Raw genomic sequence first — 21222 nt, forward strand, 5'->3', positions numbered from 1 at the left:
ACACACACACACACACACACACACACACACACACACACACACACACACAGAGCACTGTGAGATATTGAATCTGGTTGGTCTGTCTGTTCCAGGTATGCATGTGATTGAGGTACTGTATGACGAGGTGGCCATCCCTAAGAGTCCCTTCAGGGTGTCAGTGGTGGAGGGATGTGACGCCACCCGGGTCAGGGCCTACGGGCCAGGGCTGGAGGGAGGACTCATCAACAAACCCAACTGCTTCACCGTCGAGACCAGGTACAATCACAGCAAAGGAAAAGATTGCATACACACAGCCAATGTTTCTGAACAGGTGATGGATATCAAATAATACGTTCAGTAAATGCTAAAAAGAGACTGCACACTGCAATCTATGCTCCCATGTGGTTTATTGATGACAATGTTTCGAAACATTATAGCTAGTTAAGCACATAAGAACACATGATCACAGGAAAATCATTCACAAATCCAATGTCTTTCAATTCTTCCAATAATGAGAAAGCCTTTCCTATGAAAGCAATGTAATTGATGTGAAATTACCATTAAAGTTGATCATTGTCTGTGTTCTCTAGGGGTGCTGGTACTGGAGGCCTGGGCCTGACCATAGAGGGAGCGTCAGAGCCAAAAATTACCTGTAAAGATAACAAAGATGGCAGCTGCAGCGTAGAGTACGTTACCTTCACACCTGGAGAGTACGACGTCAATATCAACTTCGGAGGACACCCCATTCCAGGTAATGCCTCATACACATACAAATTCTAGTTTTATTAGTCGTATGTCCAGGATACACATGGTATACATCAAGGATGGGCAGCTGATGGGGGTGGGGGCCACAAAACATCTGAACTCATCATGAGGGGCCGAAGTGGCTCGCGGGTCTGTGTACCCACATCCATACCCCACATACAGTTTTTTTTTCTCTCCGCAGTCATTTAGCCAGCCAGGCTATGGCTGGCTGGCTAAATGACTGCGGAGAGAAAAACAAACTGTATGTGGGGGTATGGATGTGGGTACACAGACCCGCGAACCACTGCGGCTATGGCTGGCTAAATGACTGCGGAGAGGGAAAAAAGTTTTAAAGTGAATTTCCTGCAATTCTATACATGTTGCTGTCACGTCCTGACCAGTACGGGGTTATTTTTGTTATTGTTAGTTGGTCAGGACGTGGCAGGAGTGTGTTTGGTTTGTGTTGTTGGGATTTTGGGGTTGGTTGTATGTTCCTTATTTTTATATTTCTACGTACCCTTCTAGGTGTTGTATTTCTTTGTTTTGGCCTGGTATGGCTCTCAATCAGGGACAGCTGTACATCGTTGTCACTGATTGGGAGTAATACTTAGGTAGCCCTTTTTTCCACTGTGTTTGTGGGAAGTTGTTTTTGCACTGCTGTGTGTAGCCTGCAAGACTGTTTGGCTGTCGTGCGGTTTTTCTTGTTTTGTGTTCTCTTGAATAAAGTTTAAGATGTTCACGAGACCCGCTGCGCCTTGGTCCACTACCTTTGACGACTGCCGTTACAGTTGCGGAGAGAAGATCTATTTTTATTTATTTTAATTTCATGCAATTTTGCTATGGGGCAGAGAGAATAATTTGCAGTTTAACAGCTAATTTCCTGCAATTCTATTAATTTTGCCATAAGGTGGAGAGACGTGTGTAGTTTTGATTGTAATATATTAGTGACAGTGAATAACAAAATCATTGGGGGCCTCCCGGTCGGTAATTTTACCATGATTACTACAAGTTCAGATAGCTGGCTAGACATTGGCTAAATTGAGTGACTATCAGTGACTGACATAACAATAGAAAATCTGCTGATACACAACCAAATTTCTAAATTGCACCTTGTGTGTTCTACTATTCTAACTTTCATACCTGATTGAGTCCCCCCCCCCAAAAAAATCTCTCTATATATAGAGTACACTGAACAAAAATATAAACGCAACATGAAACATTTTAAAAGATTTTACTGAGTCACAGTTCATTTAAGGAAATCAGACAACTGAAAAAAATGCATTATGCCCTAATCTATGGATTTCACATGACTGGGAATACAGTATGCATCGGTCACAGATACCAAAAAAAAATGTAGCGACGTGGATCAGAAAACCAGTCAGTTTCTGGTGTGACCACCATTTGCTTCATGCAATACGATATGCGAACTTGCTGGATATTGGTGGGAACTTAAACATGCTGTCGTACACGTCGATCCAGAGCATCCCTAACATGCTCAATGGGTGACATGTCTGGTGAGTATGCAGGCGGAGAACTGGGACATTTTCAGCTTCCAGGATTTGTATACAGATCCTTGCGACATAGGGCCGTGCCTTATCATGATGAAACATGAGGTGATGCGGCGGATTAAGTTGTCCTTAGCTTATACATGCCCATACCATAACCCCAACACCACCATGGAGAACTCTGTTGACTACATTGACAAGAGCAAAACGGTCGCCCACAGGACGCCATACATGCTGTCTGCCATTTGCCCGGTACAGTTGAAAACGGGATTTATCCATGAAGAGCACACTCCTCCAGCATGCCAGTGGCCATGGAAGGTGAGCATTTGCCCACTGAAGTCGGTTATGACGCCGAGCTGCGGTCAGGTAAAAACCCTGGTGAGGACGACGAGCACTCAGATGAACTTCCCTGAGGCGGTTTCTGATAGTTTGTGCAGAAATTCTTTGGTTGTGCAATCCCACAGTTTCATCAGCTGTCTCATGGCTGGTCTCAGACAATCCCGCAGGCGAAGAAGCCGGATGTGGAGGTCCTGGGCTGGCAGGGTTACATGTGGTCTGCGGTTGTAAGGCTGGATGTACTGCCAAATTCTCTAAAATGACGTTGGAGGCGGCTTATGGTAGAGAAATGAACATTAAATTCTCTAGCAACAGCTCTGGTGGACATTTTTGCAGTCAGCATGCCAATTCCACACCCTCAAAACTTCAGACATCTATGGCATTGTGTTGTGTGACAAAACTGCACATTTTAAAGTAGCCTTTTACTGTCCCCAGCCCAAGGTGCACCTTTGTAATGAGCATGCTGTTTATTCAGCATCTTGATATGCCACACCTGTCAGGTGGATGGATTATCTTGAGACAAATGCTCCCTAACAGGGATGTAAACAAATTTCGGCACAAAATTTGAGAAAATAAGCTTTTTGTGAGTATGGAACATTTCTGGGATTTTATTTTTCAGTTCATGAAACATGGGACCGACACTTTACATGTATACAGTGCATTCGAAAAGTATTCAGAACCCACATTTTGTTACGTTACAGCATTATTGTACAATTGATTCAATTTTTTGTTCTTCCCTCATCAACCTTGCCGCAGAAATGTTTTGGTACCCTTCCTCAGATCTGTGCCTCGGCACAATCCTGTCTCTGAGCTCTACAGACAATTCCTTTGACCTCATGGCTTGGTTTTTGCTCTGACATGCATTGTCAACTGTGGGACCTTTATATAGACCGATGTGTGCCTTTCCAAATCATGTCCAATCAATTGAATTTACCACAGGTGGACTCCAATCAAGTTGTAGAAACATGATGAATGGAAACATGGTGCACCTGAGCTCAGTTTCGAGTCTCATAGCAAAGCATCTTAATACTTATGTAAATAAGCTATTTCCCTATTTTCTATATATTTTTTGACAAATTTGCAAACATTTCTAAAAACCTGTTTTCTCTTAAATCATTATGGGGTATTGTGCGTAGATTGCTGAGCATTTCTTTTATTTAATACATTTTGGATTAAGGCTGAAACCTAACAAAATGTAGAAAAAGTCAAGGAGTCTGAATACTTTCTGAAGGCACTATATATATATATATATATATATATATATATATATATAATTTTTTTGTGTCGTTTTTGAAAATTGATCCGCGGACCTACAAAAGAGTGGGTCACGGGCCGCCAGTTGCCCATCCTTGGTTTACACCGTCCAACGAAATGCTTACTTGCAGCTTCCTTCTCGACAATGCAACAACAATAAAATTTAATAACAGATAAGACTCCAAACATAAAGTGAATGGCTCGGTAGAATAGAATAAACATTTTAGCGTAAGTATAATACAGGGAGGAACAATTGATAGTCCAATAATTAATAGTCCCCACATAAACGCACATACAAACACATACACTTACACACTGCATGGAGAAGAAGCAGCAGATTCATCACCATAGTACAAGTTTCAAGTTTATTTACTATGCATAATAAATAGTGAAAATCTTACCCCAGCTCTCACGATAAAAACACCATAAAAACACAATATCCAATACTTCTCAATATCTCTCTCTTCTACTGGCTGCCTCTGATTGCCTTCTTCCCTATCATCCTAATAAAATAGCTGACCATACAGTGTCTCTCCATGTGTCTCCTGCAGGCAGTCCGTTCAGCGTGCCAGTGAGGGATGTGGTGGATCCCAGTAAGGTGAAATGTTCAGGCCCAGGTTTGGGAGACAGAGTCAAAGCCCACCTACCTCAGACCTTTACTGTGGACTCTACACAGGCAGGACAGGCAAAACTGGAGGTCAGTCTCACAGGACCATCAGGTAAGAGGAACTCTACATACTTTACTTTACTCACTCATGCACACGTTCAAGCATAAAAAACACCCATAAACACACACACACACACACACATACACATGAATGTTTACATATAGTGACTTATTTGAATGTAGCTAATCTGCCCTCTTTTCCCCATAGGTTCAGAGCCTGTTGCTGTAAAAAACAACAGTGATGGTACACATACAGTCAATTACACTCCAGTTCATGATGGCCCTTACACTGTGTCAGTTAAATATGGAGACCGGGAGGTTCCTCGCAGGTGAGACATACTGGACAAAACTAGAAACCCTTACTGTAATATCCTCATTTACTTTTCTGTAGGCATTTCATACATTTTCAATAGGGTCATGAAATATATATATATATATAATTTTTTTTTCTCTCTCTCTCTCTCTCTCTCTCTCTCTCTCTCTCTCTCTCTCTTTCTCTCTCCATTCGCAGTCCATTCAAGGTGAGATCTCAGCCTGGTCATGATGCCAGTAAGGTTTGTGCAAGCGGTCCAGGTCTGGACAAGTCAGGTGTGCCCGCCAGCCTGCCAGTGGAGTTCACCATTGATGCCCGCGACGCAGGAGAGGGACTGCTCACTGTACAAATACTGGTGGGTAACCCCCCCCCCTCTCCCACCAGACACACACCCCACACACATTAACATCCTCTTCCCCTGTAGGACCCAGATGGCAAGCCAAAGAAGGCTACCATATATGATAACAGAGATGGGACCTACACAGTGTCCTACGTACCAGACTCCACCGGCCCTTACACCATCATGATCAAGTATGGAGGCGATGAGATCCCCTACTCTCCCTACCACATCTTAGCCCTGCCCACTGGAGACGCCAGCAAGTGTCTGCTCACTGGTACGCCTCTCATTTTCCCTTCTCTTCTATTTTATCTTCTCTTTTCTTTTCAGTAGTCTGACAATTTTCTCTCTCCTTATTCCCAGTGTCCATCGGAGGACATGCCCTGGCATCAGGTCTGACTAAGATGCAGGTGCACGAGGAGGCCATCGTCTCTGTGGACGCAAAGGCTGATGGGAAGGGCAAGGTGACCTGCTCGGTCACAACCCCAGAGGGGGTGGAGCTAGACATGGATGTGCAGGAGAACCGTGATGGAACCTTCGACATCTACTACACCGCTCCAGAACCCGGAAAATATGTAATCACCATCCGCTTCGGAGGACAGCACATACCCAAGAGCCCCTTCCATGTTACGGTTGAGTACATATTAGTAATATAGATTTGTGTGTTAATTAATATATATACACACACTACTATTCAAAAGTTTGGGGTCACTTAGATTTTAAAAGAAAAGCACATTTTTTGTCCATTAAAATAACATCAAATTGATCAGATATACAGCGTAGATATTATTAATGTTGTAATTGACTACTGTAGCTGGAAACGGCAGATTTTTTATGGAATATCTACATAGGCGTACAGAGGCCCATTATCAGCAAACAAGAATAGACTGACAAGTTTCAGAAGAAATGTCTTTGTTTCTGGCCATTTTGAGCCTGTTATTGAACTCACAAATGCTGATGCTCCAGACACTCAACTAGTCTAAGAAGGCCAGTTTTACTGCTTCTTTAATCAGGACAACAGTTTTCAATTGCAAAAGGGTTTTCTAATGATCAATTAGCCTTTTAAAATGATAAACTTGGATTAGCTAACACAACGTGCCATTGGAACACAGGAGTGATAATAGGCCTCTGTATGCCTATGTAGATATTACATTAAAAATCAACTGTTTCCAGCTACAATAGTCATTTACAACATTAAGTGTCTACACTGCATTTCTGATCTATTTCCTGTTATTTTAATGGGTAAAAAAATGTGCTTTTCTTTCAAAAACAAGGACATTTCTAAGTGACCCCAAACATTTGAACGGTAGTGTACTTTATGTGGCGCTGAGCTCATTTTTGCAGACGTTTTTACGCAGAGCAACTTACAGTTAGTGCATTCATCTTATTAAAATACTGTAGCTAGTTGGGACAACCACATATCACAGTCATAGTAAGCGAGTGCGACGGGGGGTGCTGTGGGATTATTTAAGATACTCTTTCAAGAGGTAGGGTTTCAGATGTTTTCAGAATATGGGTAGGGCCTCTGCTGGCCTAGCTTCAGGGGGAAGCTGGTTCCACCATTGGGGTGCCAGGACAGAGAAGAGCTTGGACTGGGAATAGCGGGAGCTGCCCTCCCATAGGGATGGGAGGGCCTAAAGACCAGAGGTGGCAGAAAGGAGTGCTTGGATTTAGGTGAAGGGTTTGAACATAGTCTGAAGGGTAGGGAGGGGCAGTTCCTCTTGCTGCTCAGTAGGTAAGTACCATGGTCTTGTAGTGGATTCGAGCTTCGACTGGAAGCCAGTGGAGTGTGCGGAGGAGTAGGGTGACATGGGATAACTTGGGAAAGTTGAACACCAGGTTGGCTGCAGTGTTCTGGATTAGTTGCAGGGGTTTGATGGCACAAGCGGGAGCCCAGACAACATCGAGTTGCAGTAGTCCAGACGGGAGATGACAAGTGCCTGGACTAGGACCTGCGCCACTTCATGTGTGAGGAAGGGTTGTACTCTACGGATGTTGTAGAGCATTAACCTGCAGGAGCGAGTAACTGCTTTTATGTTGACAGAGAATGAACGGGTGCTGTCCTGGGTCACGGCAAAGGATTTGCACTCTGGGAGGGGGACACTGTGGAGTTGTCAACCGTGATGGAGAGGTCTTTGAGTGGGCAAGCCTTCCCTGGAAAGAAGAGCAGCTTCGTCTTGTCGAGGTTGAGCGTGAGGTGGTGGGCTGACATCCAAGCTGATATATCTGCCAGGCATGCAGAGATGCGTGTCGCCACCTGACTGTCAGAAGGGGGGAAGAAGAAAAGTAGTTGAGTGTCATCCGCAGAGCAATGATAGGAGAGACTGTGAGGATATGACGGAGCTGAGTGACTTGGTGTATAGAGAGAAGAGGAGAGGGCCTAGAACCGAGCCCTGGGGGACACCAGTCGTGAAAGTACGTGGTGCAGATACAGATCCTCTCCACATCACCTGGTAGGATCAGCCTGCCAGGTAGGATGCAACCCAAGAGTGTGCAGAGACGCCCAGCCCTGAGAGGGTCGATTTGATGTTTCAATGTGTCGAAGGCAGTGGATAGATCTAGGAGGATGAGAACAGAGGATAGAGATTTAGCTTTGGCAGTGCAGAGAGCCTCCATGACATAGAGAAGAGCAGTTTCGGTTGAGTGACCCATCTTGAAGCCTGACTGGTTAGAGTCAAGAAGGTTGTTCTGAGAGACAACGAGAGAGTTGGTTAGAGACAGCATGTTCAAGTATTTTGGAAAGTACAGAACGAAGGGATACCGGTCTGTAGTTTTGACGTCAAAGGAGTCGAGTGTTGGTTTTTTGAGGAGGGGAGCGACTCAGGCCATTTTGAAGTGAGAAGGGACGCAGTCAGTGGTCAGGGATGAGTTGATGAGGAAAGTGAGGAATGGGAGAAGGTCTCCAGAGATGGTCTGGAAAAGGGAGGGGGGGGGGGTCGAGCGGGTAGGTTGTCGGGCGTTCGGACCACACTAGTTGCAGGATTTAATCTGGAGAGAGAGAGGGGGAAAGAGGTCAAGAAGTAAGGTAGTTCTGTGTGAGTACGACCAGTGGACTCAATAGGCTGAGTGAATGAGGAGCGGATGTTGTCAACCTTCTTTTCAAAGTGGTTGACAAAGTCTGCAGAGATGGAGGAGGGAGGGGGAGGAAGTGGAGAATTAAGGAGGGCTGAGAAGGTGGAAAAGAGTTTCCTAGGGTTAGAGGCAGAAGCTTGAAATTTAGAGTAGAAAGTGGCTTTAACAGTGGATACAGAGGAAGAGAAGGTAGATAGGAGGGAGTGGAAGGATGATAGATCCTCTGGAATTTTAGTTTTCCTCCAATTTTGTTCAGCTGCCCACATGCTGTTTTGTAAGCTTGCAATGAGTCACTCAGCCACGGAGCAGGAGGGGAAGGCCAAGCCGGCTGGTAAGAAAGGGGACAGTATGAGTCATAGGATGAGAAAAAGGGAGGAGAGTAGGGTTGAAGAGCAGAATCAGGAGACAGGAGGGAGAAGAATTTAGCACAAGGGAGACATAATAGGATAAAAGAGGAGTGAGTAGTGGGAGAGAGAGAGAGCAAAGATTGTGACGACGCAGGACCATCTGGCTAGGGCCTGAGTGGCTAGGTTTGGAGGAGAGGAAGACAGAAAAGGAAACAAAGTCATGATCAGAGAGCTGGAGCGGGGTTGCAGTGAGATTAGTAGGCAAACAGCCTTTAGTAAAAATGAGGTCAAGCGTATTGCCTGCCTTGTGAGTGGGAGAGGTCTGGGAAAGGTTGAGGTCAAAAGAGGCAATGAGGGGAAAGAGAGAATTGGAAAGAAATGAATCGAAGGCAGATGTCGGAAGGTTGAAGTCACCAAGTACGAAGAGCGGTGAGCCATCGTCAGGAAATTAGCTTATCAAGGTGTCAAGCTCATTGAGGAACTCTCTAAGGGCACCTGGTGGGCGATAGATGACAACAATGTTAAGCTTAAGCAGCCAAATATCACAGGCATAGAAATGCATTTTTCCAGAATCAGAGACACAAATTGGGGGGAGGGGGGTCTGTTGAGAGAGTGGTGTGGAGCATTCTGTTGGACAATACTAACATTGGGTAATAGTTTACTTAATGCTTTATAACTTGTTGTTATCATGTATGAGTCTTTATAATATCTTATTATAAGGGTTTAACAACATTTTAACTGACTCAAAAAGGCTGCATTAAAGTTACATTTTTACTTTGTATAGACATAGCTTGCTATAGTTACTCGTACATGTATCATATGCCCTTTTAGGCAACAAAGGAGCCCATTGTCCCTAGTGACGGCATGGATCAGTTCCGCCCTCTCAACCTGGTCATCCCATTCACTGTACAGCAGGGACCGATCACAGGTACAGGGACATTTCCGGAAACTTTCACAAATTTCCCAGGTTTTCCCCCAAACCCCCAGTTAAAGGATTCCCTCTCTGCTTATGCAAGGATGCAAAGATTCCTTCCTGATTCCAGGAACTCTCCTATCAGGATTTTGGGAAAACCTTGGAAATTTGGGAAACTTTACAGAATGTTGTAATCCTAACAGATGCTCATTAACACATAAAACAGTACACAGGTACCTGTAGATACTCTCACTGTTTCTGACACAATGACACACTCACTTTCCTTTCCTGGAATTTCCAGGTGAGGTACGTATGCCTTCCGGTAAGACGCCCCGCCCCTACATCACAAACAACAAGGATGGGACCATCACAGTTAAATTCAACCCTACTGAGAAGGGTCTGCACGAGATGGACATCAAGTATGAAGAAAATCACATCCCAGGTACAGTACGCTTCTGGCTGTCAAAACCAGAGGAGAAAACACCTTGTGTTAGCCTGTCTTCAAACTAAACCCAGACTCACTTGAAGTAGTTATGCTCAATCAAGGTTCTTATGTTTATATTTCAACAACAAAAAATCCAGCTCATGTAACGATGTGCGCTGAGAGCCGGGAAGCAAGTTCAGGGAGTGAGTGTCTTAATAAATAACGCCTGGAGAATGAACAGCCTGGTGACCTAGAGGCCAGAGAGGGAGCACATGTGACAGTACCCCCTCCCCGACGCCAACCAAAGGGACGTTCCCGGGGATCAGGAGCCGACCGGTCACCCCTGCTGATGCGCGGGAACCTGTCGCCGGCAGGGGCGCTGGAACCTGATAGACCCACTGAGGCAGGGGAGCCTGGCAATCCGGCTGAGGCATGAGAGCCTGACGAGCCGGTAGAAGCAGGGGAGCCTGGCTATCCGGCAAAAGCATGAGAGCCAGACAAACGGACAGAGGCAGGGTAGCCTGGCGATATGTCTGAGGCATGAGAGCCTGTAGCGGCTCCCGGACCTGACGTCATTCCCACCGAAACAAAAAAAACAAAAGAGCACTCCCTGATGCTTCCCTTAGGTAAGCCGTTATTTTGTAACAATGTGCGCTGAGAGTCGGGAAGCAAGTTCAGGGAGTGAGTGTTTTAATAAATAAACACAACATAATACAAAAATAAGAAACACGAACAACGCACAGAACTGACACAGAACAGAAACAATAACGCCTGGGGAAGGTACCAAAGGGAGTGATATATATAGGGAAGGTAATCAGGGAAGTGATGGAGTCCAGGTGAGTCTGATGATGCGCAGGTGCGCGTAACGATGGTGACAGGTGTGCACCATAACGAGCAGCCTGGTGACCTAGAGGCCAGAGAGGGAGCCCACATGACAGCTCAGGTGTTTAAACAGGCAGATTTATGTAAATGAATGTTAAATAAACATTGATGAACATTGAACAAACTTTTTTCTGATGGTCCATTCCCTCCATTATCTCTCTCCCCCTCACAGCAAGCCCCCTCCAGTTCTATGTGGATGCTATGAACAGTGGTCTGGTGACAGCATACGGCCCTGGTCTCTGTCACGGCACCATCAACAAACCTGTCACTTTTACCGTGGTCACCCAGAACGCTGGAGAAGGTACTTCTTCTGACTATTTTTCTTATTTAAACCAATACTTTTGAAATACAGTTTTATTGACTTGTATTCCCCCCATCCACAAACATGGGAAAACATTTCTCCATCTAAACCTATGTAGACAGTTGAGTAAAACCCTCTCTCTCTCTCTCTCTCTCTCTCTCTCTCTCTCTCTCTCTCTCTCTCTCTCTCTCTCTCTCTCTCTCTCTCTCTCTCTCTCTCTCTCTCTCTCTCTCTCTCTCTCTCTCTCTCTCTCTCTCTCTCTCTCTCTCTCTCTCTCTCTCTCTCTCTCTCTCTCTCTCACACCCCCCCTACAGGTGGTCTGTCCCTGGCGGTGGAGGGTCCTTCTAAGGCAGAGATCACCTGTAAAGACAATAAGGATGGAACCTGTACTGTATCCTACCTGCCCACCTCACCAGGAGACTACAAGATCATTGTCAAGTTTGACAGCAAACACATACCCGGCAGCCCCTTCACTGCTAAAATCACTGGTGAGTGGGTCTGGACCAGAACATTCAGGGGTGCACCCACATACAGTCACAATGCCACTCATACTTTTGCCGTGAAATCACTGGTATATTGATCAATCATATGTGTTGTAGGGCTCTGCGTAAAATGGTATTTGGGATGGTTAGTAAAGGGTTAGCAAATGATTTGTAAGTGTAAGTAAATGGTCAGTCATTGTGAGTGAATGTTAGTAATTGTTTGTACATGTTAGTAACTGTTAGTTCATGGTTTGTAAATGGTTTATACATGTTATTATGTAGTTAGTAAATGTTAATAAATGGTTTGTCAATCTATTTTCCATTTCTCTCTATCAAGGTGATGACTCTATCAGGACGTCCCAGCTCAACGTGGGGACAGCAGCAGACGTATCACTGAAGATCACAGAGTCTGACCTGAGTCTGCTGACGGCTAGTATCAGAGCTCCATCAGGCAACGAAGAGCCGTGTTTGCTCAAGAGACTGCCCAGCAGACACATAGGTGAGACACTACCCACTAGTCTGGCCTGAGCCTGTGACTTTCAATAACATGGCTCTGGTGGGCAGTGGCGGTTCTAGACCATTTCAACTGGGGGGGCCAAGCTGGGGCCAGTTGTACTGTTAGAGGGGCCAGTTACATTAGAAGTTATTGTTGTCATATCGTTTTCTTCACTGCATTGCAGGCATTAGCAGGCAAAAGACCATGTTCATAATCATCATCGTTGCCACTGTCTAATAACGGATGTAAAAAAAGAGCGATAGCAAAACTTTGTTATGTAAAAAATTATTTCATACTCCACATTTAGGGGGGCCACAAGGGGGTCCAAAATTGTTGTCACAGGGGCACTGGCCCCCCCCTGCCCACCCCCCAGAACCGCTAGTGCTGGTGGGTAGAATAAATGTTTTGGTTTCCTTACTCTGAAGCAAAGTAACCTTTCTCTCCGTGTGAAGCATCAGTCTTGGGACTCACGACAGACAGACAGACAGACAGACAGACAGACAGACAGACAGACAGACAGACAGACAGACAGACAGACAGACAGACAGAGAGCACTGAGTTCAACTTTCTTGAAGCATAAAACGATGACAGCAATGTCAGAATTTGTGAATCCTTTAACTAATCCCTGTTTAAATATTCTGTTGAAATATCTACTTACACACTCCTCTCCTCCATCTCTCCATCTGCAGGTATCTCCTTCACCCCTAAGGAGGTGGGAGAGCATGAGGTGAGCGTGAAGAAGAACGGTAAGCACGTGACCAACAGCCCTTTCAAGATCCAGGTTGGCCAGTCAGAGATTGGCGAGGCCAGTAGGGTCAAGGCCTTTGGTAAAGGACTGGTGGAGGCACACACCTTCGAAATGACTGAGTTCTTTGTGGACACTAGGAATGCAGGTAAGGCATGTTAGACATATAAAAGGAAAGATTCACCCATTTTGAATGTTGTACAGTTTTTGTGTATCTCTGAGCGATATTCTATCGATTCCCAGAGTCATTTCAAGTGTTCATGTGTGTCTGAGCTATTCGCCGTTCAAGCAGGCAGAAATACAGGCGGTATGACGAGTTTTGCATCAACATTCAAAATGGGTGTATCTTTTCTTTAACTAATCTAACCCATATCTGCTAAAGTGCATAGACAGATACAATGCTGTCTCCATTGCCTTACATCTTTATCTCTTTTTCTCAGGTTATGGTGGTCTGGGGTTGTCGATCGAGGGTCCGAGTAAAGTGGATATTAACTGTGAGGTTGTGGAGGATGGGACGTGCAGAGTCAGTTACTGCCCCACAGAGCCAGGCAACCACATCATCAACATCAAGTTCTCTGACAAGCACATCCCAGGTTAGTGTTTCTTTGTCTTACTTCAGTTTTGTAAATGTTATCAAAAATGTGTAAAATCCGTTTCATTGCGTTTCATTATCGAACAACATTGTCAGTCACTGTTACCTGTGATTTTTTTCTGCACCAATTCCGGTTTTGGACCTGTCATTGGCTAATACACTTCTCCCTGACATCACTAATTGGCTGTTGCTGGTTCTCTCTTACCTCTGATTGGCTGATCCTCTGCCCCTACAGGAAGTCCTTTCACTGTGAAGGTGACAGGAGAAGGAAGGATGAAGGAGAGCATCACCAGGAAGAGAACTGCCCCCGCCATCGCTTCTGTCGGCAGCGCCTGTGGCCTCAACCTCAAAATCCCTGGTGAGCACAGCCTAACAACAGCTGGTGTGCGATATCTAATGTTAAGGAAGTCTCAGGTTTTTGCTCGCCTGAATTAGAATACCTCATGATAAGCTGCAGACCATACTATTTTCCAAGAGTTTTCATCTATATGTTTTGTAGCTGTCTATTTACCACCACAAACCGATGCTGGCACTAAGACCGCATGCAACGACCTGTATAGGGCCATAAGCAAACAAGAAAATGCACATTCAGAGGCAGTGTTTGTCATGGCCAGTGATTTTAATGCAGGAAAACTGAAATCCGTTTTACCTAATTTTTACCAGCATGTCACCTGTGCAACTAGAGGTGACAAAACTCTAGATCACCTTTATTCCACACACAGAAACCATAATCAGACCATAACTTTATTCTCCTGCTTCCTGCTTACAAGCAAAAACTCAAACAGGAAGTACCAGTGACGCGCTCAATATGGAAGTGGTCCGATGAATCGGATGCTAAACTATGGGACTGTTTCGCTAGCACAGATTTTAATATCTTCCAGGATTCATTCGATAACATTGAGGAGTTTACCACATCATTAACTGGCTTCATTAATAAGTGCATTGACGACATCGTCCCCAGAGTGACTGTACAGTATGTACATACCCGAGCCAGAAGCCATGGATTACAGGTAACATCCGCACTAAGCTAAAGGCTAGAGCTGCCGCTTTCATGGAGCGGGACACTAATACGGACACTTATAAGTAATCCCGCAATGACCTCCGATGAGCCTTCAAATATGCAAAGCGTCAATATAAGACTAAGACCGAATCCTACTACGCCGGCTCTGAATCTTGACGGATGTGGCAGGGCTTGCAAACTATCACGGATTTCAAAAGGAAACTAAGCCGTGAGTTGCCCAGTGACACAAGCCTACCAGATGAGCTGAATGGCTTCTATGCTCGCTTCGAGGCAAACAACACTGAGCCATGCATGAGAGCAGCAACTGTTCCAGACAACTGTGTGATCTCTCTCTCTGTATGTGAGTAACACCTTTAAACAGGTTGGCATTCGCAAGGCCATGGGGACAGTTGGAATACCAGGCCACATACTTAGAGCATGCACTGAACAGCTTGAAAGTGTCTTCACTGACATTTTCAACTTATCCCTGACCGGGTCTGTAATACCAATACCATGTTTCAAGCTGAACACCATAGTCCCAGTGCCATAGTCCCCACCATAGTCCCCGTGCCCAAGGACACCAAGGTAACCTGCCTAAATGAATATCACCTGTTAACACTCACATCTACAGCCATGAAATATAAGAATGCTGTTCATTGACTACAGCTCAGCATTAAGCACCATAGTCCCCTCCAACTTCATCACCAAGCTCAGGACCCTAGGACTGAACACCTCCCTCTGCAACTGGATCCTGGACTTCCTGATGGGCCACCCCCTAGGCGGTGAGGGTAGGCAACAACACATCCGCCACGCTGACCATCAACACGGGGGTCTCTCAATGGCGTGTGCTTAGTCCCTCCTGTACTCCCTGTTCACCAACAACTGCGTGGCCATGCACAACTCCAATACCATCATCAAGTTTGCTGATGATACGCTATAGGGAGGAGGTCAGAGACCTGGCAGTGGTGCCAGAACAACAAGTTCTCACTCAGAGTTAGCAAAACAAAGGAGCTGATCATGGACTACAGGAAACGGAGGAGCAAGCACGCCCCCATCCACATCGATGGAGCTGTAGTGGAGTGGGTCGAGAGCTTCAAGTTTCTCGGTGTCCAAATCACTAAGGAATTAACATGATCCACACACACCCACACAGTTGTGAAGAGGGCACGACAACACCTCTTCCCCCTCAGCAGGCTGAAAATATTTGGCATGGGCCCTCAGATCCTCAAAAGGTTCTACAGCTGCACCATTAAGAGCATCTTGACTGGCTGCATCACCACTTGGTACGGCAACTGCTACAGAGGGTGGTGAGTATGGCCATTGCATCACTGGGGCCAAAATCCCTGCCATCTAGGACCTCCATACCAGGTGGTGTCAGAGGCAGGCTCAAAGAATTGTCAAAGACTCCAGCCACCCAAGCCATAGACTGTTCTCTCTGCTACCGCATGGAAAATGGTACCAGTGCATCAAGTCTGGAACCAACAGGACCTGAACAGCTTTTACCACCAAGCCTGCTAAACAACCAAGACTGCAAAATAGCTAATCAAATGGCTACCCGCTGCTGCTACTGTCTATTATCTATCCTGTTGTCTAGTCACTTTAACCCACCTACAGTGCAGTCGGGAAGTATTCAGACCCCCTAACTTTTTCCACATTTTCTTACGCTTCAGCCTTATTCTAAAATTGATTAAATTGTTTTTTCTTCGTCACTCTACACACAATACCCCATAATGTCAAACCAAAAACTGTTTTTTGTAATTTTTGCAAATGTATAAAAAATACAAATTTACTTAAGTATTCAGACCCTTTACTCAGTACTTTGTTGAAGCACCATTGTCAGTGATTACAGCTTGGCACACCTGTATTTTGGGAGTTTCTCCCATTCTTCTCTGCAGATCCTCTCAAGCTCTGTCAGGTTGGATGTGGAGCGTCGCTGCACAGCTATTTTCAGGTCTCTCCAGAGATGTTCGATCGGGTTCAAGTCCAGGCTCTGGCTGGGCCACTCAAGGACATTCAGAGACTTGTCCCGAAGCCACTCCTGCTTTGTCTTGGCTGTGTACTTTGGGTCATTGTCCTGCAGAAATGGGAACCTTCACCCCAGTCGGAGGTCCTGAGCACTCTGGAGCAGGTTTTCATCAAGGATCTCTCTGTACTTTTCTCCATTCATCTTTCCCTCAATCCTGACTAGTCTCCCAGTCCCTGCTCCTGAAAAACATCCCCACAGCATGATGCTGCCACCACCATGCTTCCCTGTAGGGATGGTTCCAAGTTTCCTCCAGATGTGACGCTTGGCATTCAGGCCAAAGAGTTCCATCTTGGTTTCATCAGACCAGATAATCTTGTTTCTCATGCCCTGAGAGTCCTTTTGGTGACTTTTGGCAAACTCCAAGCGGGCTGTCATGTGCCTTTTACTGAGGAACTCTGGAGCTCTGTCAGAGTGACCATCGGGATCTTTGTCACCTCCCTGACCAAGGCCCTTCTCCCCCGATTGCTCATTTTGGCCTGGCGGCCAGCTCTAGAGCCTTGGTGGTTCCAAACTTCTTCCATTTAAAAAATATGGAGGCCACTGTGTTCTTGGAGACCTTCAATGCTGCAGACATTTTTTGGTACCCTTCCCTAGATCTGTGCTTCGACACAATAATGTCTCGGAGCTCTATGGACAATTCCTTCGATCTCATGGCTTGTTTTTGATTTGACATGCACTGTCAACTGTAGGACCTTTCAAATCATGTCATGTCCAATCAATTGAATTTACCAAGTGGGCTCCAATAAAGTTGTAGAAACATCTCAAGGATGATCAATGGAAACAGAATCTACCTGAGCTCAATTTCGAGTCTCATAGCAAAGTGTCTGAATACTTATGTAAATAATATTTATTTCATTTTCATAAATTTGCCAAAAAATCTATTTTCGTTTTGTCATAATAGGGTATTGTGTGAAGATTGATGAGGATTATTTTTTTTAATCAATTTTAGAATAAGTCTGTAACGTAACAAAATGTGGAAAAAGACAAGGGGTCTGAATACTTTCCCAATGCACTGTATTGTACATAGCTAATTCAATAACATCATACCCCTGAACATCAACTTGCTACTGGTACTCCCTGGATATAACCATGTTATTTTTTACTCGTCATTGTTATTCAGTATTCTCTGTGTATTTATTCCTCTTGTCACTATTTCAATTTTTTCGTTAAAATTTTTTCTTTAAATCTGCATTGTTGAAAAAGTACCAGTAAATAAGCATTGTTTACGAAGCATGTGACAAACACATTTAGATGTTTATTTCATTTTAAACATGGTCCCAATGTGGTCAAGTATTACTCTCATGGTGCTGACGTGTGTTAATATCATCTATAGAATGAACACAACGGTGGTTGTTACCCCTATCACTCGACTCTCAATCAACTTTCATACAGCTTTTGCTAGCTGGCTTAAAAGCTAAGCTAGCTAGCACAAGTCTTCAAGTATAGCTTGCATCTAAGACTAACCAAACATTAACCATCCCTGCTTTCTCTCCACCAATAGGAAACTGGTTCCAGATGGTGTCAGCCCAGGAGAGGATGACGCGCACATTCACACGCAGCAGCCACACGCACACGCGCATGGAGCGCACGGAGATCAGCAAGATGCAGGGCGGCGAGACGAAGAGGGAGGTGAGGGTCGAAGAGAGCACCCAGACGGGAGGAACAGGAGGAGCCAGTCCATTCAGAGATGTTTTTGGAGAGTTCCTGGGCAGAGAGAGTCTGGCTAGCTTCGCTGGGATACCCGCTACAGTCACACCAGGTGAGAATGAATGAAGAAAAAATACAAATTTACTAACACTCAACTGTTGTACTTGTTTTTCTTTTACTGATTTTACAGATAGCGACAATATTGATCAAGGTTTTACTTGCAATGATCATAATCGATATGTGGTTGTTTTAACTACACTCGTAAAAGAAAACTGATAACAAAAGGTTTCTTCAGCTGTCCCCAGATGAGAACCCTTTTGGGTTCCTTTCTCTGTGAAAAGGGTTCTACATGGATCCCAAAATTGTTGTATCGGGAACCAAAAAGGGTTCTTCAAAGAGTTCTCTTATGGGGACAGCCGAAGAACCCTTTTTCTCCCAGCCAGTCTGACACCCCCTATCCTTCGCTCCTCTCTCACCTAGGTGAAACCGCTACCAAGGGTAGTATGATGGCCCAGGTTACCAGCCCTGGGGGTAAAACAGAACAGGCAGAGATCATAGATGGAGGGGACAGCACCTACAGCGTCCGCTTCGTGCCCCAGGAGATGGGGGCCCACACGGTCAATGTGAGGTACAGCGGGCAGCACGTCCCAGGTAGTCCCTTCCAGTTTACAGTTGGACCCCTGGGAGAAGGAGGGTCCCACAAGGTTCGGGCCGGAGGCACTGGGCTGGAGAGAGGAGTGGCAGGAGCACCAAGTAAGTAGTCTGACCTTACAAATTTCTGAAAAAAACCACAACTGTTGTATTTGTCCTTTCCTTTACACTAACTAGCACTGATTTTGCATACAGCACATATATTTTTGAAGAATGTTTTACTTTCAATACGTGATTTTTTTTGCCTACTTTAGTTGAACCAGGTTTCTATCTGTCTTTCTCTCTCTCTCCCTCCCTCCCTCCCTCCCTCCCCGTAGCTGAGTTTAGTATCTGGACGCGGGAGGCCGGTGCAGGCGGTCTGTCAATCGCTGTAGAGGGGCCCAGTAAGGCTGAGATCTCCTTTGAAGACAGGAAGGATGGATCCTGTGGGGTGGTCTACATCGTACAGGATCCAGGTGAGATAGGGTAGAAAAATCCCATCCAGCTCCAAGGACCAATAATTGAACAAAGTATTTGGACAGTGACACTTTTTTTTGGGGGGGGGGGGCTCTGTACACCAGCACTTTCAAATTATACTATGAGAATGAGGTTAAAGTGCAGACTACATTATTTACCATTTATTTCTATTGGGAACAAAATAATCTGAAACGCAACCAAAACAAACTGCCAATGCATCCAACAAATTTGTAGAGTCATAAGCTTGATGGAGTCATTGCGTGCTAGGAATTTGTGACCAAATACTAAGCTTTTGACTACACATATAAGTAAACTTGTCCAAATTATTTTGGTTCCCTAAAATGGGGGGAACATGTATTAAAAAGTGCTGTAATTTCTAAATGGTTCACCCACATTGTATCATTTAAAATCCAAAGAAGCTACATAACACTAAGAAGCTACATAGCAGTAGGCTAGGCAGTAGTTGGTCTAAGAAGCTAAATAGCAGTTGTCCCCAGTTAGAGGGATGAGGACACAGTAAGAAACAAACACACTGACTACAAGGCGTCAGTCTTTCCCATAGTTTATCAAAGAAACAGATAAGCTCTCATATTCAGCAGAGACAATGATAGCTATTGATCTGATCATACTAAACTGAGATCTTTTTTTGTCATTTACGCCATGTTTTTCTCCTTTCCTACTACTACATTTCAATCATCTGATCACTGTTATTTTGGTCTCTAACTCCCTGGTTCCGCTGTGTGTCCTCAGGTGACTATGAAGTGTCAATCAAGTTCAACAACGATCACATCCCCGACAGCCCCTTTGTTGTTCACATAGCAACGCTGTCTGATGAGGCATGCCGACTCACTGTCACCAGCCTGCAGGTAGGAACACACACACACACACAATCACATAATTACGTATTGTGTTAGAACACTCCTCACAAGACCATAATTTAGCATAACAATAGTCGCTTGTTGGTCGGGCTTTGTTTGTCCTTGGAAGTGTAACTGGAGGCTTGGGCTGTAGCAGTAACCAAGGCTATTTTAATGTGTTGTTGTTTAATGGTGAGTGAGAGGGATTTGGGGTCTTATCCATGGCTATCGGTACTGCTCATCACCCCCCACTAGGAAACACATTAACACCTTCTCCCTCTTACACACACTAATCCCTCTACTTATCTCCTTATTGTTGTTTCGTATACAAATGAGTCACAGTCACACACACACATTCTGCACACACAAGACAAGCTTACAGAGCTTTACCAGGTCCTAACCCTGTTTTTCCTTCCTCCTCCCCTCAGGAGAAGGACCTAAAGGTGAACCAGGAAGCGTTGTTCGCTGTACAGTGTAACGGGGCAAGGGGCGTGGTCGATGCTAAGGTCCATACCCCCTCCGGCTCAGCAGAGGAGTGCTACATCACAGAGCTGGACAGTGGTAAGATATAAGGATAGGTTTGGTATTAGACCTCACAGTTATATGGTTCCTTACTCTGAAAGTAGGCCATGGGCCTGGAGAGACTGTAATTTGAGGTTCGGATTTCTGTACACACTATTCCTAACTTCAGTCACCACTAACCAAAATTAAATGGGAGAGATGGGGACAAATGTGTTACTTAATGTTGAACAAAACATGAACTTTATACCATTACCATTATATTTATTTATATCTAATCACTCCTATTCCCCAGACAAGAACGCCATCCGCTTCATTCCCCGTGAGAATGGCGTGCACTCCATCGATGTCAAGTTCAATGGCAGCCACATCCCTGGAAGTCCGTTCAACGTGAGGGTGGGGGAGGCCGGACAGGCTGGAGACCCAGGCATGGTGACAGTGTATGGGCCTGGACTGGATGGAGGATCCACAGGTACATACACTACTCTATATCTTCTTCTTACTCCCGCTGTACACAGACCCTCTGCTACTGACATCACATGCAGGAGAGGTTTGTCATCAATTATTAATATACATACATTATATTAATCATTGGTTGTAATCTGGTTGCAGTGACGTCATTTCAACCAGTTTTGCCTATTGTGATTAGGGCTGTTGCGGTGACCGTATTACCGCCA

At 45.0% G+C, this 21222-nt stretch overlaps 1 protein-coding gene across 1 annotated transcript in view; it reads left to right on the plus strand.

The window, feature by feature from the left end:
- LOC115152412 (filamin-C) overlaps window positions 1–21222 on the plus strand; it is a 76061-nt gene that overhangs the window by 28284 nt on the left and 26555 nt on the right. Inside the window, exons 19-39 of the mRNA XM_029697266.1 lie at window positions 93–255; window positions 570–730; window positions 4370–4537; window positions 4694–4814; window positions 4997–5153; window positions 5223–5412; window positions 5499–5767; window positions 9386–9482; window positions 9769–9909; window positions 10946–11074; window positions 11389–11562; window positions 11894–12055; window positions 12742–12945; window positions 13238–13390; window positions 13625–13747; window positions 17917–18174; window positions 18543–18815; window positions 19031–19168; window positions 19920–20035; window positions 20455–20587; window positions 20841–21017. Of these exons, the coding sequence (XP_029553126.1) occupies window positions 93–255; window positions 570–730; window positions 4370–4537; window positions 4694–4814; window positions 4997–5153; window positions 5223–5412; window positions 5499–5767; window positions 9386–9482; window positions 9769–9909; window positions 10946–11074; window positions 11389–11562; window positions 11894–12055; window positions 12742–12945; window positions 13238–13390; window positions 13625–13747; window positions 17917–18174; window positions 18543–18815; window positions 19031–19168; window positions 19920–20035; window positions 20455–20587; window positions 20841–21017 (3507 nt within the window). The remainder of the gene's footprint in view (window positions 1–92; window positions 256–569; window positions 731–4369; window positions 4538–4693; window positions 4815–4996; window positions 5154–5222; window positions 5413–5498; window positions 5768–9385; window positions 9483–9768; window positions 9910–10945; window positions 11075–11388; window positions 11563–11893; window positions 12056–12741; window positions 12946–13237; window positions 13391–13624; window positions 13748–17916; window positions 18175–18542; window positions 18816–19030; window positions 19169–19919; window positions 20036–20454; window positions 20588–20840; window positions 21018–21222) is intronic.

The sequence above is a fragment of the Salmo trutta genome, chromosome 17 (genome assembly GCF_901001165.1).
Source record: "Salmo trutta chromosome 17, fSalTru1.1, whole genome shotgun sequence".
NCBI lineage: Eukaryota > Metazoa > Chordata > Actinopteri > Salmoniformes > Salmonidae > Salmo > Salmo trutta.